The sequence below is a fragment of the Macaca fascicularis genome, chromosome 14 (assembly GCF_037993035.2).
Source record: "Macaca fascicularis isolate 582-1 chromosome 14, T2T-MFA8v1.1".
Taxonomy (NCBI): Eukaryota; Metazoa; Chordata; class Mammalia; order Primates; family Cercopithecidae; genus Macaca; species Macaca fascicularis.
Genome location: NC_088388.1, coordinates 10,490,498 through 10,506,360, shown reverse-complemented (window position 1 = coordinate 10,506,360; position 15,863 = coordinate 10,490,498). Strand labels below are relative to the sequence as shown.

The following is a 15,863-nucleotide window of genomic DNA, read 5'->3' as shown; positions in this document are numbered from 1 at the left end:
GGGCTGGTACTTAGTGGACCCCTTGGCCTTACGCATTCCCACCCTCCCTCTGGCCCAGCAGCTGGTCCTGCCATTCCCACCTCTAATTCTTACTCTAAGAAGACTCAGAGTAACAATGCAGAAAATAAGCGGCCCGAGGAGGACCGGGAGTCGGGGCGGAAAGCCAGCAGCACAGCCAAGGTGCCTGCCAGCCCCCTGCCCGGCCTGGAGAGGAAGAAGACCACCCCAACCCCTTCCACGGTGAGCCGCAGCCCCCGCCCTCTCCTTCCTTCCTGCGGTGGGGCCTGCCCGCTCCAGGCAGCTCTTCTCTTAATTCAGACTCTGTTCCCTTTGGCTGCCACTTCTGCTTGCAGTAGGAAGCCTCGCTGCCAGGAGTAAAAGCAGAATCCTTTCCTTAACCTACCGCTGTCTGCTTCAGGTGGAAGGGAGGGGAAGCTTGTTCCATGAACCTGCGGGAGAACCTGGCTGTAGACCACTTTGGCTTTCTGATAGAACGCTTGCCCTTTATTCCCCACAGAACAGCGTCCTCTCCACCAGCACAAATCGAAGCAGGAATTCCCCACTTTTGGAGCGGGCCAGCCTCGGCCAGGCCTCCATCCAGAATGGCAAAGACAGGTGAGAGACCCGGGCCCTGCCTGCCTCGCTCCCTGGGAGCCACGTCTCACAGGGTGATGTCTGTCAGCAGCACCATCTCCTGTCCCTGCCAGCGCATTGCTCCCTGCTCCCTGGAGTTCCATCCTGGCTGTGTCCAGTCCAGCTTTCCCCTCCCCTATTCCACGCCATTGCCTCCTCCCCATCTTCCTCTGACTGCTTCTTGCAGTTTGCCAAGTGTGGGGCTGACTCTCAGCTGCATGCTCGCTTCTCGACCACGGCCAGCGCATGGCAGCTGCCCTTCTCTAGACATGAGCACCTAAGGCCTTGTGTTGGGGGTCCCAGCTCAGGGCAGAACCAAGAGATGCCCATCTGGAGCGGTGTACACATAGAGGGCAACTCCAGCCATCCCCATGAGACCAGAGCTCCCCAGCCTTCACCGGCCGCATTTCTTACTGTTGCATTCCTGGCTCTATCTCTTCAGAGTTTATGAAAGCTTCCCCTCAGCAATACCCCACTCTTTCTGTAGAAGAAACTCTCTTGTTCTTAGAATTCTTAGGAGGCCAGTGCAGCCTGGAGGCAGCAGCCCCTTGTCTGCTCTCCTTCATTTCTGGTTTCCTCTTCCCAGGCTCTGACCCACCTCGTTGCTTCCCGACCTCACTCACCTCCACTCCCAGCCCCGCATTCCTCAGTTCTGACTTCCATCCCGCTGCTGCCCAGGCCTGACCTCTACCCTGCTGGAGCTCCCCAGCTCTGGCCCTTCCCCTGCCCTTGCTTCCTAATCCAGGCCTCCTGCCCTCACTCACCCCTAACACGGGCCTCTCCGCTGCTTTTGTCTCCTAGCCTAACCATGCCAGGGTCCCGGGCCTCCACGGCTTCTGCTTCTGCCGCAGTCTCTGCGGCCCGGCCCCGCCAGCACCAGAAATCCATGTCGGCCTCCGTGCACCCCAACAAGGCCTCTGGGCTGCCCCCCACGGAGAGTAACTGTGAGGTGCCGCGGCCCAGGCAAGTGTGCTGGGGCAGCTGCTGCACCTGCTGCCCTCAGCCCACCCTACCCCCTTGCCCCAGCAATTTCTTCTTCCCACTTGGGGGTCCTGCTCTGTTCTTGTCATCTTAGCCACAAGAAATGGGTCTGTCCCCTGCGGCCAGGAAGTGGAGGGAACAAAAAAGAGCGTTAATGCCCCTCTTTTCCAGTTCTCCCTCTCAGAACAGGTATGCAGGAAGCTGTCCTAAGGCTCCAAAGGGAAACCTTTTTGTTCTGAACCTTCCTGGGTTTCCTTAGGGACCCCGGGGATAGTCGGCATCACAGGGACTCAATCCTCGAGGGTTGGTCCCCATTGCCCGCTTGAGGGTCCAATCTGCCCGGCTCCCAGGGAGGCCGCTCTGTCCAGCCTAAACCACACTCCACACACGGGTCCTTCCTTGCCTCCCTCCCTCCCTTCCCAAACCATCTCCTTCCACTTCCACAAGACTTCCTTCTCACCACTGTCCTCAATAGTCACACCCTTCCTTCTGTGTCCTCGTGATGGCTGCCTCTGCCCTAGCATCCCCCTCCCTGTCCCCACCACAGGGTGTCCAGGTGCCCAGTGATGATGGCTGTCCTGTACCCTAATTCATCCCCCTCAACCCCACTTCTCTTCTCACAGCACAGCCCCCCAACGTGTCCCTGTCGCCTCCCCATCCGCCCACAACATCAGCAGCAGTGGTGGAGCCCCAGACCGAACTAATTTCCCCCGGGGTGTGTCCAGCCGAAGCACCTTCCATGCTGGGCAGCTCCGACAGGTGCGGGACCAGCAGAATTTGCCCTATGGTGTGACCCCAGCCTCTCCCTCTGGCCACAGCCAGGGCCGGCGGGGGGCCTCTGGGAGCATCTTCAGCAAGTTCACCTCCAAGTTTGTACGCAGGTAAGCAAGGAGCTTTGGGTGGCAGAGAGGCTTAGGCCAGGCCTTCCCACCTGACTGGGAGTGGGTTAGGGGTTGGGGGTTGGGATTTGGGACACTCTGTACTGGTATTGGGTCTTGGGGTTAGAAGAGGCTTGGGGAAGCACAAGAAATTGGGTCTTTGTCAACACCTTGTATGCCCAGGCCCACCCCTCTTAGGCCTCTCCCCAACTCCTTACAGGCACCCCTCATTCTCTGGCCCCAAGCAGATGGCCGATGCCGCCTCCTCTCTAGGAGAGTGTGAACTCAGATGCTAAAATAAAAGCCCCCCCTTCTCTCCTGGGTTCCCATGGAAACTTATATTTGGTGACGCAGCTGCAAAGTCATGAGGCATGAGCCAGGCTGGGGCCAGCAAGGAAAATTTTGTCCTGGTCTCTTGTCCCTTTGACTGCCTCTCCCCTTAGCTGGTTCTGTTTGTGGCTGCAGCCACAGCCGTGCCCTTCCGCCCGGGGGTTCTTACGGTGAAACCTATAAATGAAATCACTGGCGAGGGCCCACAGTGGCCTAACCAGAGGTTGTGCCAAAGCTTTCCTGTGTTGGACCCAGGGTGGGGATCTCTTCATGGGGTTTCTCACACCTGAGCCCCCAGCCACCACAGAGGGGCAGCTTGAAGTGCATCCAGCCAACTGGCTGGCCTCCTGGGATGCTCCGCGTCCCTGTCATGCCCATTCCTCTCCCTGCCTTGGAGTAGCAGCTCAGGAAGCAGCAGGGGCTTTGAGAGAGCAGGCTCGCCTGCCCTTCCTCTACGTTTCACTCCACTCTGCTGGAGGAGCCAAAGCCACTGCCCCATCTGAACCCCAAAATGCAGGTGTGAGGCCTGCAGAGAGGGTGGGCAGGTCTGAAAGCCTGGGACTCTAGTCTCGCTGAGCGGCTCTTCCGAAAATGGGATGACCCTTGAACCTGTGAAGCCACTCCCCACCTGCTTATCCACATACCGTCTTGTTGGTTTTTTTTTATTTCTTTTTTTATTTTGTCTTTTTTTTTGTTTGTTTTTTTAGAAATCTGTCTTTCAGGTTTGCCAGAAGGTAGGCGTTGAGCCCGCTGTGTGTGTGTGTGTGTGTGTGTGTGTCCGTGTCCTGTGTCCTGCCTCCATCACTAACTCCCCTTTTCTGGCTCTTACTCTCCTCCATCTGCTTAACCAAGTCTGTGTGGCCCTCCTCTCTCTGCCATCTTAAAGGGATGAAGACTGCCTCTGATTGGGCAACGGCACAGGGCCTGCCTTCAGTGCCCCCAGTACGAACAGGCAGGGCTAAGAGGCCACATTGGCCCACTCAGGGCAAATGGCTTTAAAAATGAGGGGCCTTCCTTGGGCCCACAGTTACGCCTGTCCTCAAGTAAGGGGAGACTGTCTCAGGGAAGCCTCCCTTTAAGATTGTCTCCTCTCACCCACCCCACCCCATCCCCACTCCCCCTCACTCCAGGTTTTGGTCACAGTGTTGGGATCCTTTCCTGGCCCTTTCCCCTGTCATGTGCATGCGCTGTGAGGAAGCTCCAGGGTTACAAGTGCATCTGGGATGGTATCTTGTCTGTGTCCTGGGCTTCCTGAACTTCAGAGCTGTGTGACCTCTTCCCCTTGGCCTATGGGATGGCAGGACTTTGGAGACACTACAGGGACCCTGGGGCCCCAAGGTTTCAGTCTAGATCCTCCAGACCTTAGGAGCTTTTGTCTCACAAATGGAGCACAGCACCCCCTCCTGGCAGCTCCTGCAGGACTAGCCCCACCCACCCGCACCCCTGCCCCAACACCCCTGCCACCAGCAGCATCTGGATAAATCAAGCCTCTTCTCCTCTGGGCTGTTTTCTCCAGATATGGCCTGTCCCTTCCAAAGTGCCGGGAGCTGGGACATTCCAGGGCAAGGGCCGTTCTACCCCAAGCCCTAGCAAAACAACAGATCTCTGCACCCTTACCCAGGGGTCTCCCTTCATGGGCCCCTTCCTGGCTGTTTCACCCCTGGCCTTAGGCTCATCCTCTCTGCAGGCCTCGGGGGCCAAATACCAAGCTGAAGACCAAGGGCCAGGTTAAGAGTGCTTGTTCCCCAGGGCTGTCTGCTCAGGCCCTGCACTGGAACTGGGATGCCTGGCAGGCACATTGGTGCCACAGCTGATGGAGGAACGTCCAGACAGGGTCTTCAGGCTTTCCCCATCCCCTCCTCCTCTCACCCAGCGCTTGACTGCCTGGCTGGCTGCTGCCTCAAGGGGCCCCAGCAGGGGGCTGCCCCACAGGGCATCTGGAGAGAGCGGGGCGGGTGCCTTCCTCGCACAGCCGGGCTCCCTGCTCGCAGTGCGCTTGTGTGCACCCCTGTGTTGGTTGTGTCTTCCTGTTTATTTCTATGTGCTGCTGCTCTTTCTCCTTCCTCTCACATCCTCCCTCTGCAATCCCCAATTTCCTAGTTCCAGACACCCATCTTCCAGCCAGGAGCTGGAGAAGCCGCTCAGCGGGGCCAGACCTCTTCCCCACCCACCCACCCAAGGTGTCTGCCCCGCCCCGCCCTCGTCCTCCCTGTGTATGAGCAGATGGCCTGGCAGGCCAGCAGGTAGGGGAGTTGGGAAAGGTCGGAGGAGGCGGCCTTTTCCACTCAGCAGCAGGCACCCATCCCCAGGTGCCTACCATGCAGACCCAGGCCTTGGCACTTTGAGCCTTCTGACAGAGACCCTTGCGTAGCCACAGCCCCTCCTCCTACAGAGACCCAAAGCATTGCAGCCCCTTTCCTCCAAAAGGACTGCAGTCCTGAGACCCTAGCGTGTGGCTCCAAAAACTTACTCACACCCGCAACCCCCAGAACAGCGCGTGAGCCCTGGCTGTGGGGGAGCAGCCTCGTGCCCGGCTGTGTGCTCGGTGTGCTCAGTGAAGTGCGTGCACAGCCACTCCCCCTCCTCCCCCAGAGCGGAGGCTCCTTCTCCCCGGCACAGATCTGGGAGTGTGGGGAGGGACAGGCCCCATGTGCTGGGCTCCCTGCTGGAAAGGAATGGTTGAGCCGCCAGTGTGAGGTGCTGCAGAGCCCTGTTGGCTTGCCAGGTGATGGGCAGAGGGCCCTGGGCTTGGGTCCTGCCCACCCACTGGTGGCACCTCCCCAGACCCACTCTCATCTGGGTCTGTGGCGGCGGAAGGAGCGAGAGATCCCAGCACTAAACTCTCCCTCGCTCTGTTTTTTGAGGAACCTGAATGAACCTGAAAGCAAAGACCGAGTGGAGACGCTCAGGTGAGAGGGCTGGAGCCAGCACTGGCCCTGCCCGGGCCACCGGGCTTGCCACAAGCCTCCTGCTCCTCTCTTCCTTCTGCCACTTGGCTCTTCCTCCCGTGGTTCTGCCCTGTCCCTACCCTCTGGGGCCTCCCTTTCCTCAGAGAGTTTCCCCTTCCCAAACCCAATTGCAGGAGTTAATGGGCCCTTCTCTTCAGGTCTGGTATATTCTGGAAGTCGGAGTTCTGGGTCGGGTGGTCGGGGCTACAGATTCCTACCCCTGGCCTATCCCACCTCCCTGTGCTCCGAGGCTTCTTTCTGGAGATAGAGTCTGTGCTGGTGCTATTGAGGGCACCGGTGTCTTCCCTGACCCCACCCCGCCTACCCCAAGGCTGGCTTCTCCCCTTCACTGTCCTGACACATAGGGGTTGGAGGACTGCCTCCCTCCGCCCCCGCGGCCAGGGGCCGTGCCTGGCTGCTCCTGCTCCCTCCCGCTCTCCTCTCTGGGCTCGAGGGCTGTCTGCCAGGGTGGCCCTCCTGGGGTGGGGTGCCTCAGCCCCCCGTGACGCCCGCCTCTGCCCTCTCCACAGACCTCACGTGGTGGGCAGTGGCGTCAACGACAAAGAAAAGGAAGAATTTCGGGAGGCCAAACCCCGCTCCCTCCGCTTCACGTGGAGTATGAAGACCACGAGCTCCATGGAGCCCAACGAGATGATGCGGGAGATCCGCAAGGTGCTGGACGCGAACAGCTGCCAGAGCGAGCTGCATGAGAAATACATGCTGCTGTGCATGCACGGCACGCCGGGCCACGAGGACTTCGTGCAGTGGGAGATGGAGGTGTGCAAACTGCCGCGGCTCTCTCTCAATGGGGTTCGATTTAAGCGGATATCGGGCACCTCCATGGCCTTCAAAAACATTGCCTCCAAAATAGCCAACGAGCTGAAGCTTTAACAGGCTGCCAGGAGCGGGGGCGGCGGGGGCGGGCCAGCTGGACGGGCTGCCGGGCCGCCGCGCCGCCCCACCTGGGCGAGACTGCAGCGATGGATTGGTGTGTCTCCCCTGCTGGCACTTCTCCCCTCCCTGGCCCTTCTCAGTTTTCACTTACATGTTTGTGGGGGGTGGGAGATTGTTCTCCAGCCCCCCACATTCACCCCTGCCCAGAGATTCCCCCTTCCCCTCTCCCCAACTGGAGGCAAAGGAAGGGGAGGGTGGATGGGGGGGCAGGGCTCCCCCTCGGTACTGCGGTTGCACAGAGTATTTCGCCTAAACCAAGAAATTTTTTATTACCAAAAAGAAAAAAAGAAAAAAAAAAATCCCAGCGGCCACCTTTCCTCCCTGCCCCATTGGGACAGTCGAGACTGGATCTGTGGGGTTTCCCGGGAGGGTGGCTCAGGGCTGGAACACTCTCAGGCAAGAGTGGTGGAGCTCCCGTCAGGCCCTCCGCCAGGCCCACTGTGGGCTTCTTCCCTCTCCTCCCTCCTTCCCCTCCAAGCAAACCACCAGAGGTGGCCTTCCCCTGACCTCAGGCCCCTGGGCTGGAGGCCTGGGTGGCGGGGCAGGGGGCGGGGGTGCTGCGCAGCCCTGCAGTGGGTGGGACTGGGGGCTGCCCCGGGGCTGCCGAGGCTGGAGGGCCGGCACAAGGCTCCGCCTCCCTCCACACTGTACCCTCTGCCCCTCCTTCCCAGAGCTGGGCATTTCCTTCCACAAGCTGCTGTGGGGACGTGTGTTCCCTCCTCAAAGTCTGTGCCATCTTCTCCCACCCCTCCCGGATAGAAGGAGGGGCTGACCCCAGGGCTGGGAGAGGGGAGGGGACTGCAGGGCAAATTGGCTCCTCGGTCCCCAGGGGGGCCGCTTGGGCTGTTGGTCTCCAGAGCAGGGCCACTGGGCACTCTGTGATGGGGGAGCCTTTGTCTGAAAGCACAGCCCCCTCGCCCTTCCTCTCCCCATGGCTTCCCCTTCATTGGCATTAATCTGGGCACCAGCTCTCTCCATAGCAGTGACTTCCCTCACCACTCTCATCTCTCAGCCTTGCCTTTTCTTCCTGACACTGTCGCCCCCTCCTCTCAGGAGACACTGCCCAGGGCCTCCAGGGCCACCTGGCAGAAGGCTGGGTTAGGCAGCAGGGCCGGGAGCATCTGCCCTCCACAGGGTGGGGGACAGATAGGCAAAGCGACTCCCAGCTTGCTGCCCTCAGTGGCCAGTGTGGGCATGGGCGGTTTTGGGCGCTTGGCTGGTGGTGGCCACTGCATCCCTTAATTTATTTCTCTGCTGTTTCTGTTCTTGAGAAATTGAGGGAGGGAGTCCTACACAGAGGCTGCCCCTACCCTCACCTGAGTTGTACATTTTTTTGTGATGGGTTTTATTTTTTATTTTATTATTTTATTTTTTTTTTGATTTATGATGACTCCACCCCTCTTCATCACCCCCGCTCCCAGGCCAGGCTCAGCGATTAAGTCGAGCCCTTGCGTCCTAGGAAGGGGCCTCGCCAACCTCAGCCCTCCTGCCCCACACTCCTACTGCGGCTCAGACCAAGGGCTCCCCCTCCCTCCCTTCCCCCCTCCTGCCCTATGGAACAGCCCGGGTGCTCTGAGGGGGCCGGGAGGGCATGGCTTGGCTCCCAAAGGGGGTAGGGGCCCGGGGCACCCAGGCAAGGTGGCCCCTCCCCGGCTAGCCCCCTCCTCCCCAACCCTGCACTTAGTTTCTCCTCTGGATCAAACACATAATAAAGAGAATGTTTGGAATCTGAGCTGCCTCCTCCTGTTTCTTCTCCCAGCCAGGCAGGGACCCAGTCCCCTGTGGGCAAGATGTGGCCCAGCACGCCTGCCTTGCAGGAGACACTTGATTCCTGTCTGGGGCCATTGCTGGGTGGGCCCAGCTCCCCACCCACCCACAGGGCACAGACAGGAAGCAAAGCCCAGGGCCCTTGCACCAAAAGGGAAAGAAAACTCAGTAAGCTTAGGTTTTATTTTTTTTTAATTTTTAAAAAATGTTGAAAAATAAACCCATGTCTGCATAAATTCCCAACCCCCATTTCTCCAAGTTTCTGGAAGGTGGGTTTGGTGGGCACCCTCAGCTCCACAGCATTTCCCAGCTGGCCCCTGAAGACAGAGCTTCTCTTCCAGCCTCTGCTGCTGTAAGGCCCCTCTGCCCACCTCCCCCTCTGCAGCCTCCCTCCCCACCTCACCCCAGACTTATTGCTAAAATAAGGGAAAGAGGAATGAGAACAGCCAGCACACCCAACTGCCCTCTCCCCACCCCATGCTAAGGTCACTACCCCCGACACACAAAGGGCAGAGCCCAGAGGCCAAGCCCCAGCAGGCTAGGAGGCAGCCATTCCAGTCCCAGCCAGGAAGCGAAAGTGCCCTCAGGCCAGCTCAAAGGCCCCTGAGCCTGGCCATGGCCACAGGAGACAGGCCCAGCTGCCAGGAACACATGCAGAACCCACAGGGCGGGGCTGGGCTGTGCGCAGCTCTGGTCTTCCAAAGACCCCGCCAGATCCCTAGTCCCTTCTGTCCTCGGTGACACCAGAGATGCCTGGAGATGGCCAGCAAAGGGATCCTGGAGCCTGTGGTTGGTGGAAGACCACAGGGCTCAGAGTGAGGGTGCTGGGGGCTCCAGAGGGGCTCCAATCAGGGTGGGTGGGGGCTGAGGGCCAGGACGGGCACTGTGGCGGGAGGCAGCCAGAGCGGGGCGGATGAGAGGTGGTGGGGGCTGGTTGGGGGCCAGCCGGGGCTGGAGGAAGCGGCCCTGCTGCAGTGGGGGTGGCTGTCGGAGCAGAGTGGGAGCCGTGGGCAAAGGTGGCCTCAGCAGTGGGGGCGGCTGGGACAGCGAGGTGGGAGGTGGAGGGGGTGGTGGTGCAGGGGGCACTGATCGGGGCACAGACGTGGAGACCGCTGTAATCTGGACCTGAGGGGAGAGAAAAGAGTGAGAAGCCAGGCTCTTCCTGCCCTCAGCCCAGTCTAAGGACCGAGGCAGCGCCTTGCCTCGCCTCGCCTCACCTCCTCTCTCTGAGGGGTTTCTCAGAGAGAAACCCTTCTCACCTCATCATCTTCCTCTAGGGCTGGGGCTGGCAATGGAGCCCCTCTCCTAGCCTCCTCCATGGGGACCGGGGCTCCAGGGGCCCCATCCTGCTCAGCCTCCCATTCCTGCAGCACCTCCTCCAGATTGAAGCGGCGCCGGTAGCTCACAAAGAAAGTCTTCACCTGGGTCAGAGTCTTGTTCCCAATCACCTCTGCAATAGCCCCAAAGTCTTTGCCATACCTACGGATGGCTGCAAGGGTCAAAAGGGCAGCAGCGTCAATACCCCTTAGAACTAGTTACTTCCTTGACCCTTCCCCTCTGCCCCCCCCACTCCTTGGAGGGTGGGGAGATAGATTCCTGGGGTTCTCTCTTCTCACCACAGTTTAACCCACCTTGGACAGCCAAAAGCTGCTCATCTGTGGTCCAGCGGGAGTTGAACTTGGTGTTGGCCTGGAAAGCAAGGAACACACATATCCTTTAGACTTAAAACCATGCAAATGGCAGCCCTGCTCCCCAAGTAGTACTCTTTCTGCTCTACCTCCAGAGAGAGATCCCCTTTTGCACCCTAACTTAAAGAGCGGCCATACCTCCGGGGGGCGGAGTGGATCAATGCCGCCCTCCAGGGCTTGGCGTAGGCTGCTGTTTGTCTGCTTCATGCTCTGTACCTGGGAAGGCCAGGAAGTGGAGGAACATCAGACTCCCATCTCAGGCAGGCCACCATGCCCTTCACAGGACCCTACTTCTGCAAAGACACCAGCACCACTGCCCCGGCAAAGCTCCCTGCCGTCCACCATCTGGCTTGTTCCCCCTGCACTACTCAGTAGGGGAGCCGCTGGGGTTCTCCCCTTTCTGCAGACCAGTTTTTATTTTTACTATATATATATATATATACACACACACACACACACACGCACATATATATATATATTTTTGAGACGGAGTTTCACTCTTGTTACCCAGGTTGGAGTGCAATGGCACAATCTCAGCTCACCAAAACATCCGTCTCCCAGGTTCAAGCGATTCTCCTGCCTCAGCCTCCCGAGTAGCTGTGATTACAAGCGCCTGCCACTCCGCCTGGCTAATTTTGTATTGTTTTTAGTAGAGACAGGGTTTCTCCATGTTGGTCAGGCTGGTCTCGAACTCCCATCCTCAGGTGATCCACCCACCTCGGACTCCCAAAGTGCTGGGATTATAGGGATGAGCCACCGTGCCCAGCCTTTTTTTTTTTTGAGACAGAATCTCACTCTGTTGCCCATGCTGGAGTGCAATAGTGCAGTCTCCACTCACTGCAACCACTGCCTCCCAGGTTTAAGCGATTCTCCTGCCTCAGCCTCCTAAGTAGCTGGGATTACAGGCATGTGCCACCATGCCCAGCTAATTTTTGTATTTTTAGTAGAGATGGGGTTTCACCATGTTGGCCAGGATGGTCTTAAACCCTGGACCTCAGGTGATCCTCTCGCCTCAGTCCCCCAGAGTGCCTGGATTACAGGCGTGAGCCACCGCACCCAGCCTACAGACCAGTTTTTTAAAAGAAGGCCCAAAAAGAACACCGCATTGCCCAGAGTCCGAGAGGATGGGGCTCAGCCCCTGAACCATCTCACTTACACCTCAGCTCCCCCCAGACTTCAGTTCCCAGGTGCCGAGTGCCCCCTTTGCATAGTCCCATCATTTCCCAGGGCCCCACCTGGCGCTTGAGGGAGATGAGCTGAGAGTCAAGACCTCGGAGCGTGAGGTTGGCAAGGTCCGGGCTTCCTGACACCGCCGTGAGGCCCTCAGGGCTCAGGTACATGCCCTTGGGTGGGCGACGCCGGGTTCGCAAGGGGTGGTGGCGGTACTGAGATACCTGGACCTCCTTTTTTCCAGGGCCTGGGCGTGCATTCAGGGGCCGAGAGGGCAGAGGCTGCCAGTGAAAGGAGAGGCGGGTAGGTGGTGCAGAGCCTGAGAGAGGCAAGAGGACAGGCAGGCAGGGCCCAGAGTCTCTGGGAGCTCACCTCTCTCTTAGGGTCTCCAGGATCGGGCTCTCCCTCACTCACGCCTCCTCGACCCTCTTCGAGCTCATCACTGCTGACACAGGGGCCAGGGAGGGAATGAGGCAGGTGCCAGGAGCTCTACCTACCCCCATGCCCAGTGCCTGCTCCTGCCCCCACCTGTCTTCTTTGTCCTTGCGGCCCCCCAGCCGCCGGGCCTGTCTGTCCATCACGCTAGTTCGGCTGCGGGTCTTCTTCCAAGAGTAGTAATATTTCACCAGGCTGGGAATCAACTTGTCAGGCAGCTGGAGGAGGCAACGCCAGAAGCTGGGGCCCACTCAAGACTCTGGGCCCCACGTAAGCTCTTCAGAAAGGAGGGGCAGAGGAGCGCCAGGGAGTGGGGGTGGAAGGGCTTTACCATCTGCTGGATACGCTGGAAGCACTTGCCGTGGAAGCCAAAGGCCTGTTCAAACAGCACCTTGTCCTCTACTGTCCACTCGTCAGGGAATGGGGTGAAGTTGGCCAGGTCAGCCAGCGACTTCTCTACATCGTGCTTATGCCACAGGAGCATGCCCAGCGCCTGGCCCGGGGCAAGGGGCAGCTCAGGCTCAGCTGCCCCCAGCACCATTCCACCCCATTCCCAAGTCCCTAGGGGCCAAGGCTCACCTGCTCAATGTTGTAGCCATGCTTCTCCTTGGCCATTGCAATGTACTTGTCAACTGCAGGGGCAGGAGGGGCAGGGTCTTGGTGAAGGGGGTTATAGCTCTTAACCCAGGCCTGTCCAGAAAGGGACCACCCCCCAGCGGCCAGGCCCCTGAACACGAGCCCCAGGGCAAGGGTTGGACCCACACACACAGCCTCCAGCCCTCTTCTGAGAAGAGCTGGCTTGGAGCTGGGATGAACCCAAGCCCCCACCTCCCAGGGCTGTGCCCCACTCACGCTTGGCATCTGACACACAGTGGTTGGGTGACCACACCAGCATCCCCTTCAGCTCCTTGTTGCTGTAGCGTGCAGGGCTCTCTGAAAGGCCGAGGAGCAGGAGGGAAGACACTCAGATCAGCCTGGTGGCACAAGCCTGGCTGGACCCATGGCCAGAGGGCAGCAGAGGAGTGGAGCCAGGGAGGTTGAGGCCCAGAAGGGAAGGAGGGGCAGAGACCCAGACAAGAAGGCAGGGCAGGAAAGCTAACCATGCCACAGGGCCACCCACCTCTGCCAGCCTGTCCTCCCAGGGGGAGCCAGCCAAGGGCACCCCAGGTGGGGCTGCAGGCTAAGCCCGGAGCCTCCACCCCCACCCCACTTCACAGCCTGTCCTGCCACTCACCAGGCTTGCACTCCGGAATTACGGCCTGGTAATTGGTTCCAACGCGGATCATGCTGTCTGTGGAGCCAGGGGGAGGTAGTCAGGACTCCAGGGAGGGCGGACGGGAGAGAGGATGTGGCGGGGGAGGTGGCTGGCCTGGAGTTCTTCCTGACCACCCAGGGCCCCCACCTTCCAGGAGGCTCACTTTTCCCTGATTGTCCCCCTCAGTTACCTGCAGCCACAGAAGGGACTGGAAGAGGAAAAGACCCTGTCCAGTCATGGCCATTGGGGCTGGAGGGTGGACAAGGGGACGGTTTTAGAGCCCAGGCCAAGCACAGTGCTTTGTTCCGGCTGGGGGGAGGGGAGCCGGGTTGGAGGGCAGCCCCTAGACCTGGACCACAGCCCTGCAAGGAACCCAAGGCTCCTCCCCACCACAGGAGCCTCACAGCTCTGTATGGAGGTGTCTCTCCAGCCCCTGCTCCAGCCAGACCTCAGTCCCCTGCAAGATGGCAAGGTATGAGAGATCCACTCTATGCAAGGGAGGGATGCCTCGGTCCCTGAGGAGCTGAGGGCAGGGGAGGGGCCGACAGGACGCCTCCACAGCAGCTAGGGGCCCAGGTTCCAGATTGGCTGTGCCGGCAGCCTGGGCTTGGGGGAGAAGCAAAGCAGAGGCTCCAATCCAGGAGAGGCAGGAGCCATCAGTGTAATAGACTCGTGGTCTGCAACTCTTCCCCCTCCCGCCCCACTCCGCTCCCCCAAGGCCGGCGCGCCTTTAACCCTAGGCCACCTGGCTCACCGTGCGAGTGCTCCTCCTCGCTGCTGTCATCCTCCGAGTGGGGCTGTCCGCCGTTGGGCACCGTCTTGGCCCGGCTGCGGGACAGGATCCCGGAGCCCGCGCTCGGCTTCTCCATCACCGAGGGCATTACCCCGCCCAGCTGCCCCGGGGGGGGGGGGCGCGGGAACCTTCGGAGAGCGACAGTGGTTGCTGCACTCGCTCCGAGTGCCTAGCCCGGCCCGGCCTGGAGAGGTCGCCACTGAGGTTAGGAGAGGCAGGAGGTCAGCGTGGCTAGGGTCCGGCGGGGTGGGAGCCCACCGGGCAGCCCCAGCGCTCTCCGCGACCCCCACGAGCCAGGGCGTCAGAAAAGTTTGTGCAGAAGTGGGGGACGCAAGGGATGAGCGCAAGGTCCGGTGCGGCTGGGGTGCGATTGCTATGTACGCCCTTCAGGGTTGGGGTTCCCCTTAAGTCGGGGTCCCCCGTCCTCCGGGCGCCCTGGAACCCCACCGCCCACCTGCCCACGCCGTTCAGCGGCCGGGCGCTGCAGCGCAATCTGCGCCCCCAGGGTTCTGCGGCTCTCGGCTGCGCCGGGGATGCCCCAGTCCCCGGGCGGGGACCCGTGTCCCAAGCAGACCCCTGCCCGCGACGGCAGCCCGCCGGGGCCCCGGCGGCGGCGGCGGCGGCGGGACGGCGCGCACGGCGCGCGGCGCTGGGCAGAGTTGCCGGGAGGCGGGCGGAGCTCAGCCGCGGGCGCCGCCTCGCACCCTCCCCGGCGCGCTCGCTCTCCCCGCCGCGCTCGGGCTGCCGCTCGCTCGCCCGCTCTCCGCCGCCGCTCGCTCCTCGCGCACACAATGAAGCTGCTGGCAGGGAAGTAGTGCCGGCTGCGGCCTCAGCACCCCTCCCCCAGCCGATGCCTCCGCCAGCTGAACATCTGGCCCTGGGGTGGGAGGGAGGGCCCGGGGGGCGGGGCCTGGGGGCCAGGGCCAGACCTCCAGGGGGTGGGATCAGGACCCTGATGGGGCACGCGTCCCGCTGCGGGGGCCCCCCTCGCGTCCCTGGGCTCCCAGACTTGCCCCTGGGGGAGACCCCACTGCCCCCCAGGAGTAGCCAGGGGTCAGCCCCACCCACGCGTACACCAGCACCACACACCAGTGGGCTCGGGTTACTGCCGCCTGCCCCGGGGGCCCTGGGGCCGCCTGCCCGCCCGCCCGGGTGGAGCCCAGCTTTTCCTTCCATTTCCCTTCCTGCCAAGGAACTCCCCGCCCCCCCTTCCGCAGGGGGGACCCCCCTTCATGCGCCCTTAGGGGCCAGAACGGATGGGAGGCTGGACAGGCAAGGAATGAGTTCCTCCAAGTGCTACCCAGCCAGAGCCTGGCTTCTGGTGGATCTGTGGGTCCCCAAGGGTTGCCCCAGTTCCCTTTAACTGCTGCAGTGTGCACCCCTAAACAGTGGTAGCAAGGGCTGAGGGATGGGGAGTGGGAGGTGTAGGGGAAGGTCTGGGCTGCAGGGGATAGAGGAACTGGGTCTCCTCCCCACTGGGTTTACTGTCACCCCAGCTGGAAGCAGCACCCCCTCCCCCCGGACAAGCATGGGCAGAGTGACAGACAGGGAAGCGGGTAGAGCGGCACAGACGGAGATGGGGGAGGGGGTGGGCAGAGACTTTCAAAGCCAGACCCAGCCACCCTGCCAGGCACACAAAGAGCCAGCGCACACACCGGCGGCGGCTCCGAGCCTGCGAGCTGCGCCCGTGCCCGTCCCCGCCGCCCGGGGCACGTGCTGCCGCGCACACAAGCTGAAGCCCCCGCCCGCCGCCCCTCCCACCCGGAGCCCCAGTCTCCTGGACACACCTCCACCCGGGCACACCCCGCTGTGCCCAGACTGAGCCGAGCCCGCACTCGCGCCCTTCTCTCCCTTCCCTTCCTCGGCCACTCTGTAATCAGATTCCTAAATTTAGAAGCAGCCCAGGGCCCAGCCAGGGATCCCTGCCCCCACCCGCTGCCTGCGGCCGAGCGGCCGGGGTCTTGCGGTCGGGCCATGACCCGGCTGGGGCCGCTTGTTCCTGGGGGCTCCTGCGGACAACCAGGGAAAGCT

The 15,863-nt window shown here is 61.2% G+C and overlaps 2 protein-coding genes across 25 annotated transcripts in view; one reads left to right on the top strand and one right to left on the bottom strand.

Moving 5' to 3' along the window:
• The window catches only part of MARK2 (microtubule affinity regulating kinase 2), a 75,781-nt gene extending 67,325 nt beyond the window's left edge, over positions 1-8,456 (top strand). For 2 of the 20 annotated variants that reach the window (XM_005577497.4, XM_065528033.2), the window contains exons 13-19: positions 59-240; positions 518-615; positions 1,435-1,596; positions 2,238-2,495; positions 3,530-3,556; positions 5,687-5,731; positions 6,301-8,456. In XM_005577497.4, the coding sequence (XP_005577554.1) occupies positions 59-240; positions 518-615; positions 1,435-1,596; positions 2,238-2,495; positions 3,530-3,556; positions 5,687-5,731; positions 6,301-6,661 (1,133 nt within the window). In that variant the 3' untranslated portion in view covers positions 6,662-8,456. The remainder of the gene's footprint in view (positions 1-58; positions 241-517; positions 616-1,434; positions 1,597-2,237; positions 2,496-3,529; positions 3,557-5,686; positions 5,732-6,300) is intronic. The other 18 variants (XM_015434568.3, XM_074013391.1, XM_015434563.3 and 15 more) reach the window with 15 other exon arrangements.
• A 209-nt stretch (positions 8,457-8,665) lies between these two features.
• Positions 8,666-14,625, bottom strand: RCOR2 (REST corepressor 2). 5 transcript variants are annotated; one of them, XM_005577493.5, is made up of 12 exons: positions 13,794-14,625; positions 13,019-13,075; positions 12,637-12,717; positions 12,364-12,416; positions 12,116-12,277; positions 11,878-12,002; positions 11,722-11,791; positions 11,415-11,630; positions 10,318-10,395; positions 10,123-10,180; positions 9,751-9,980; positions 8,666-9,616 (listed from the first exon to the last, which is right to left on the bottom strand). In XM_005577493.5, exons 1-12 carry the CDS (start codon positions 13,918-13,920, stop codon positions 9,302-9,304), a joined length of 1,572 nt encoding a protein of 523 aa, XP_005577550.1. In that variant the 5' UTR covers positions 13,921-14,625; the 3' UTR covers positions 8,666-9,301. The 5 variants fall into 5 exon arrangements, with proteins under 5 accessions (XP_005577550.1, XP_073869494.1, XP_015290057.1 ...); XM_074013393.1 differs by having other exon boundaries at positions 13,019-13,247; positions 13,794-13,934; XM_015434571.4 differs by lacking the exon at positions 9,751-9,980.
• Positions 14,626-15,863: the final 1,238 nt, after the last annotated feature.

What these genes read in the sequence shown, in the direction of transcription:
- RCOR2 (XM_005577493.5), bottom strand. Translation starts at nt 13,920, where the DNA reads ATGCCCTCGGTGATGGAGAAGCCGAGCGCGGGCTCCGGGATCCTGTCC. An exon ending in TCATCTCCCTCAAGCGCCAG is followed by an intron (nt 10,396 to 11,414) that starts GTGGGGCCCTGG and finishes TGGCCTTCCCAG; the next exon opens with GTACAGAGCATGAAGCAGAC. An exon ending in CCCTAGAGGAAGATGATGAG is followed by an intron (nt 9,617 to 9,750) that starts GTGAGAAGGGTT and finishes CTCTCCCCTCAG; the next exon opens with GTCCAGATTACAGCGGTCTC.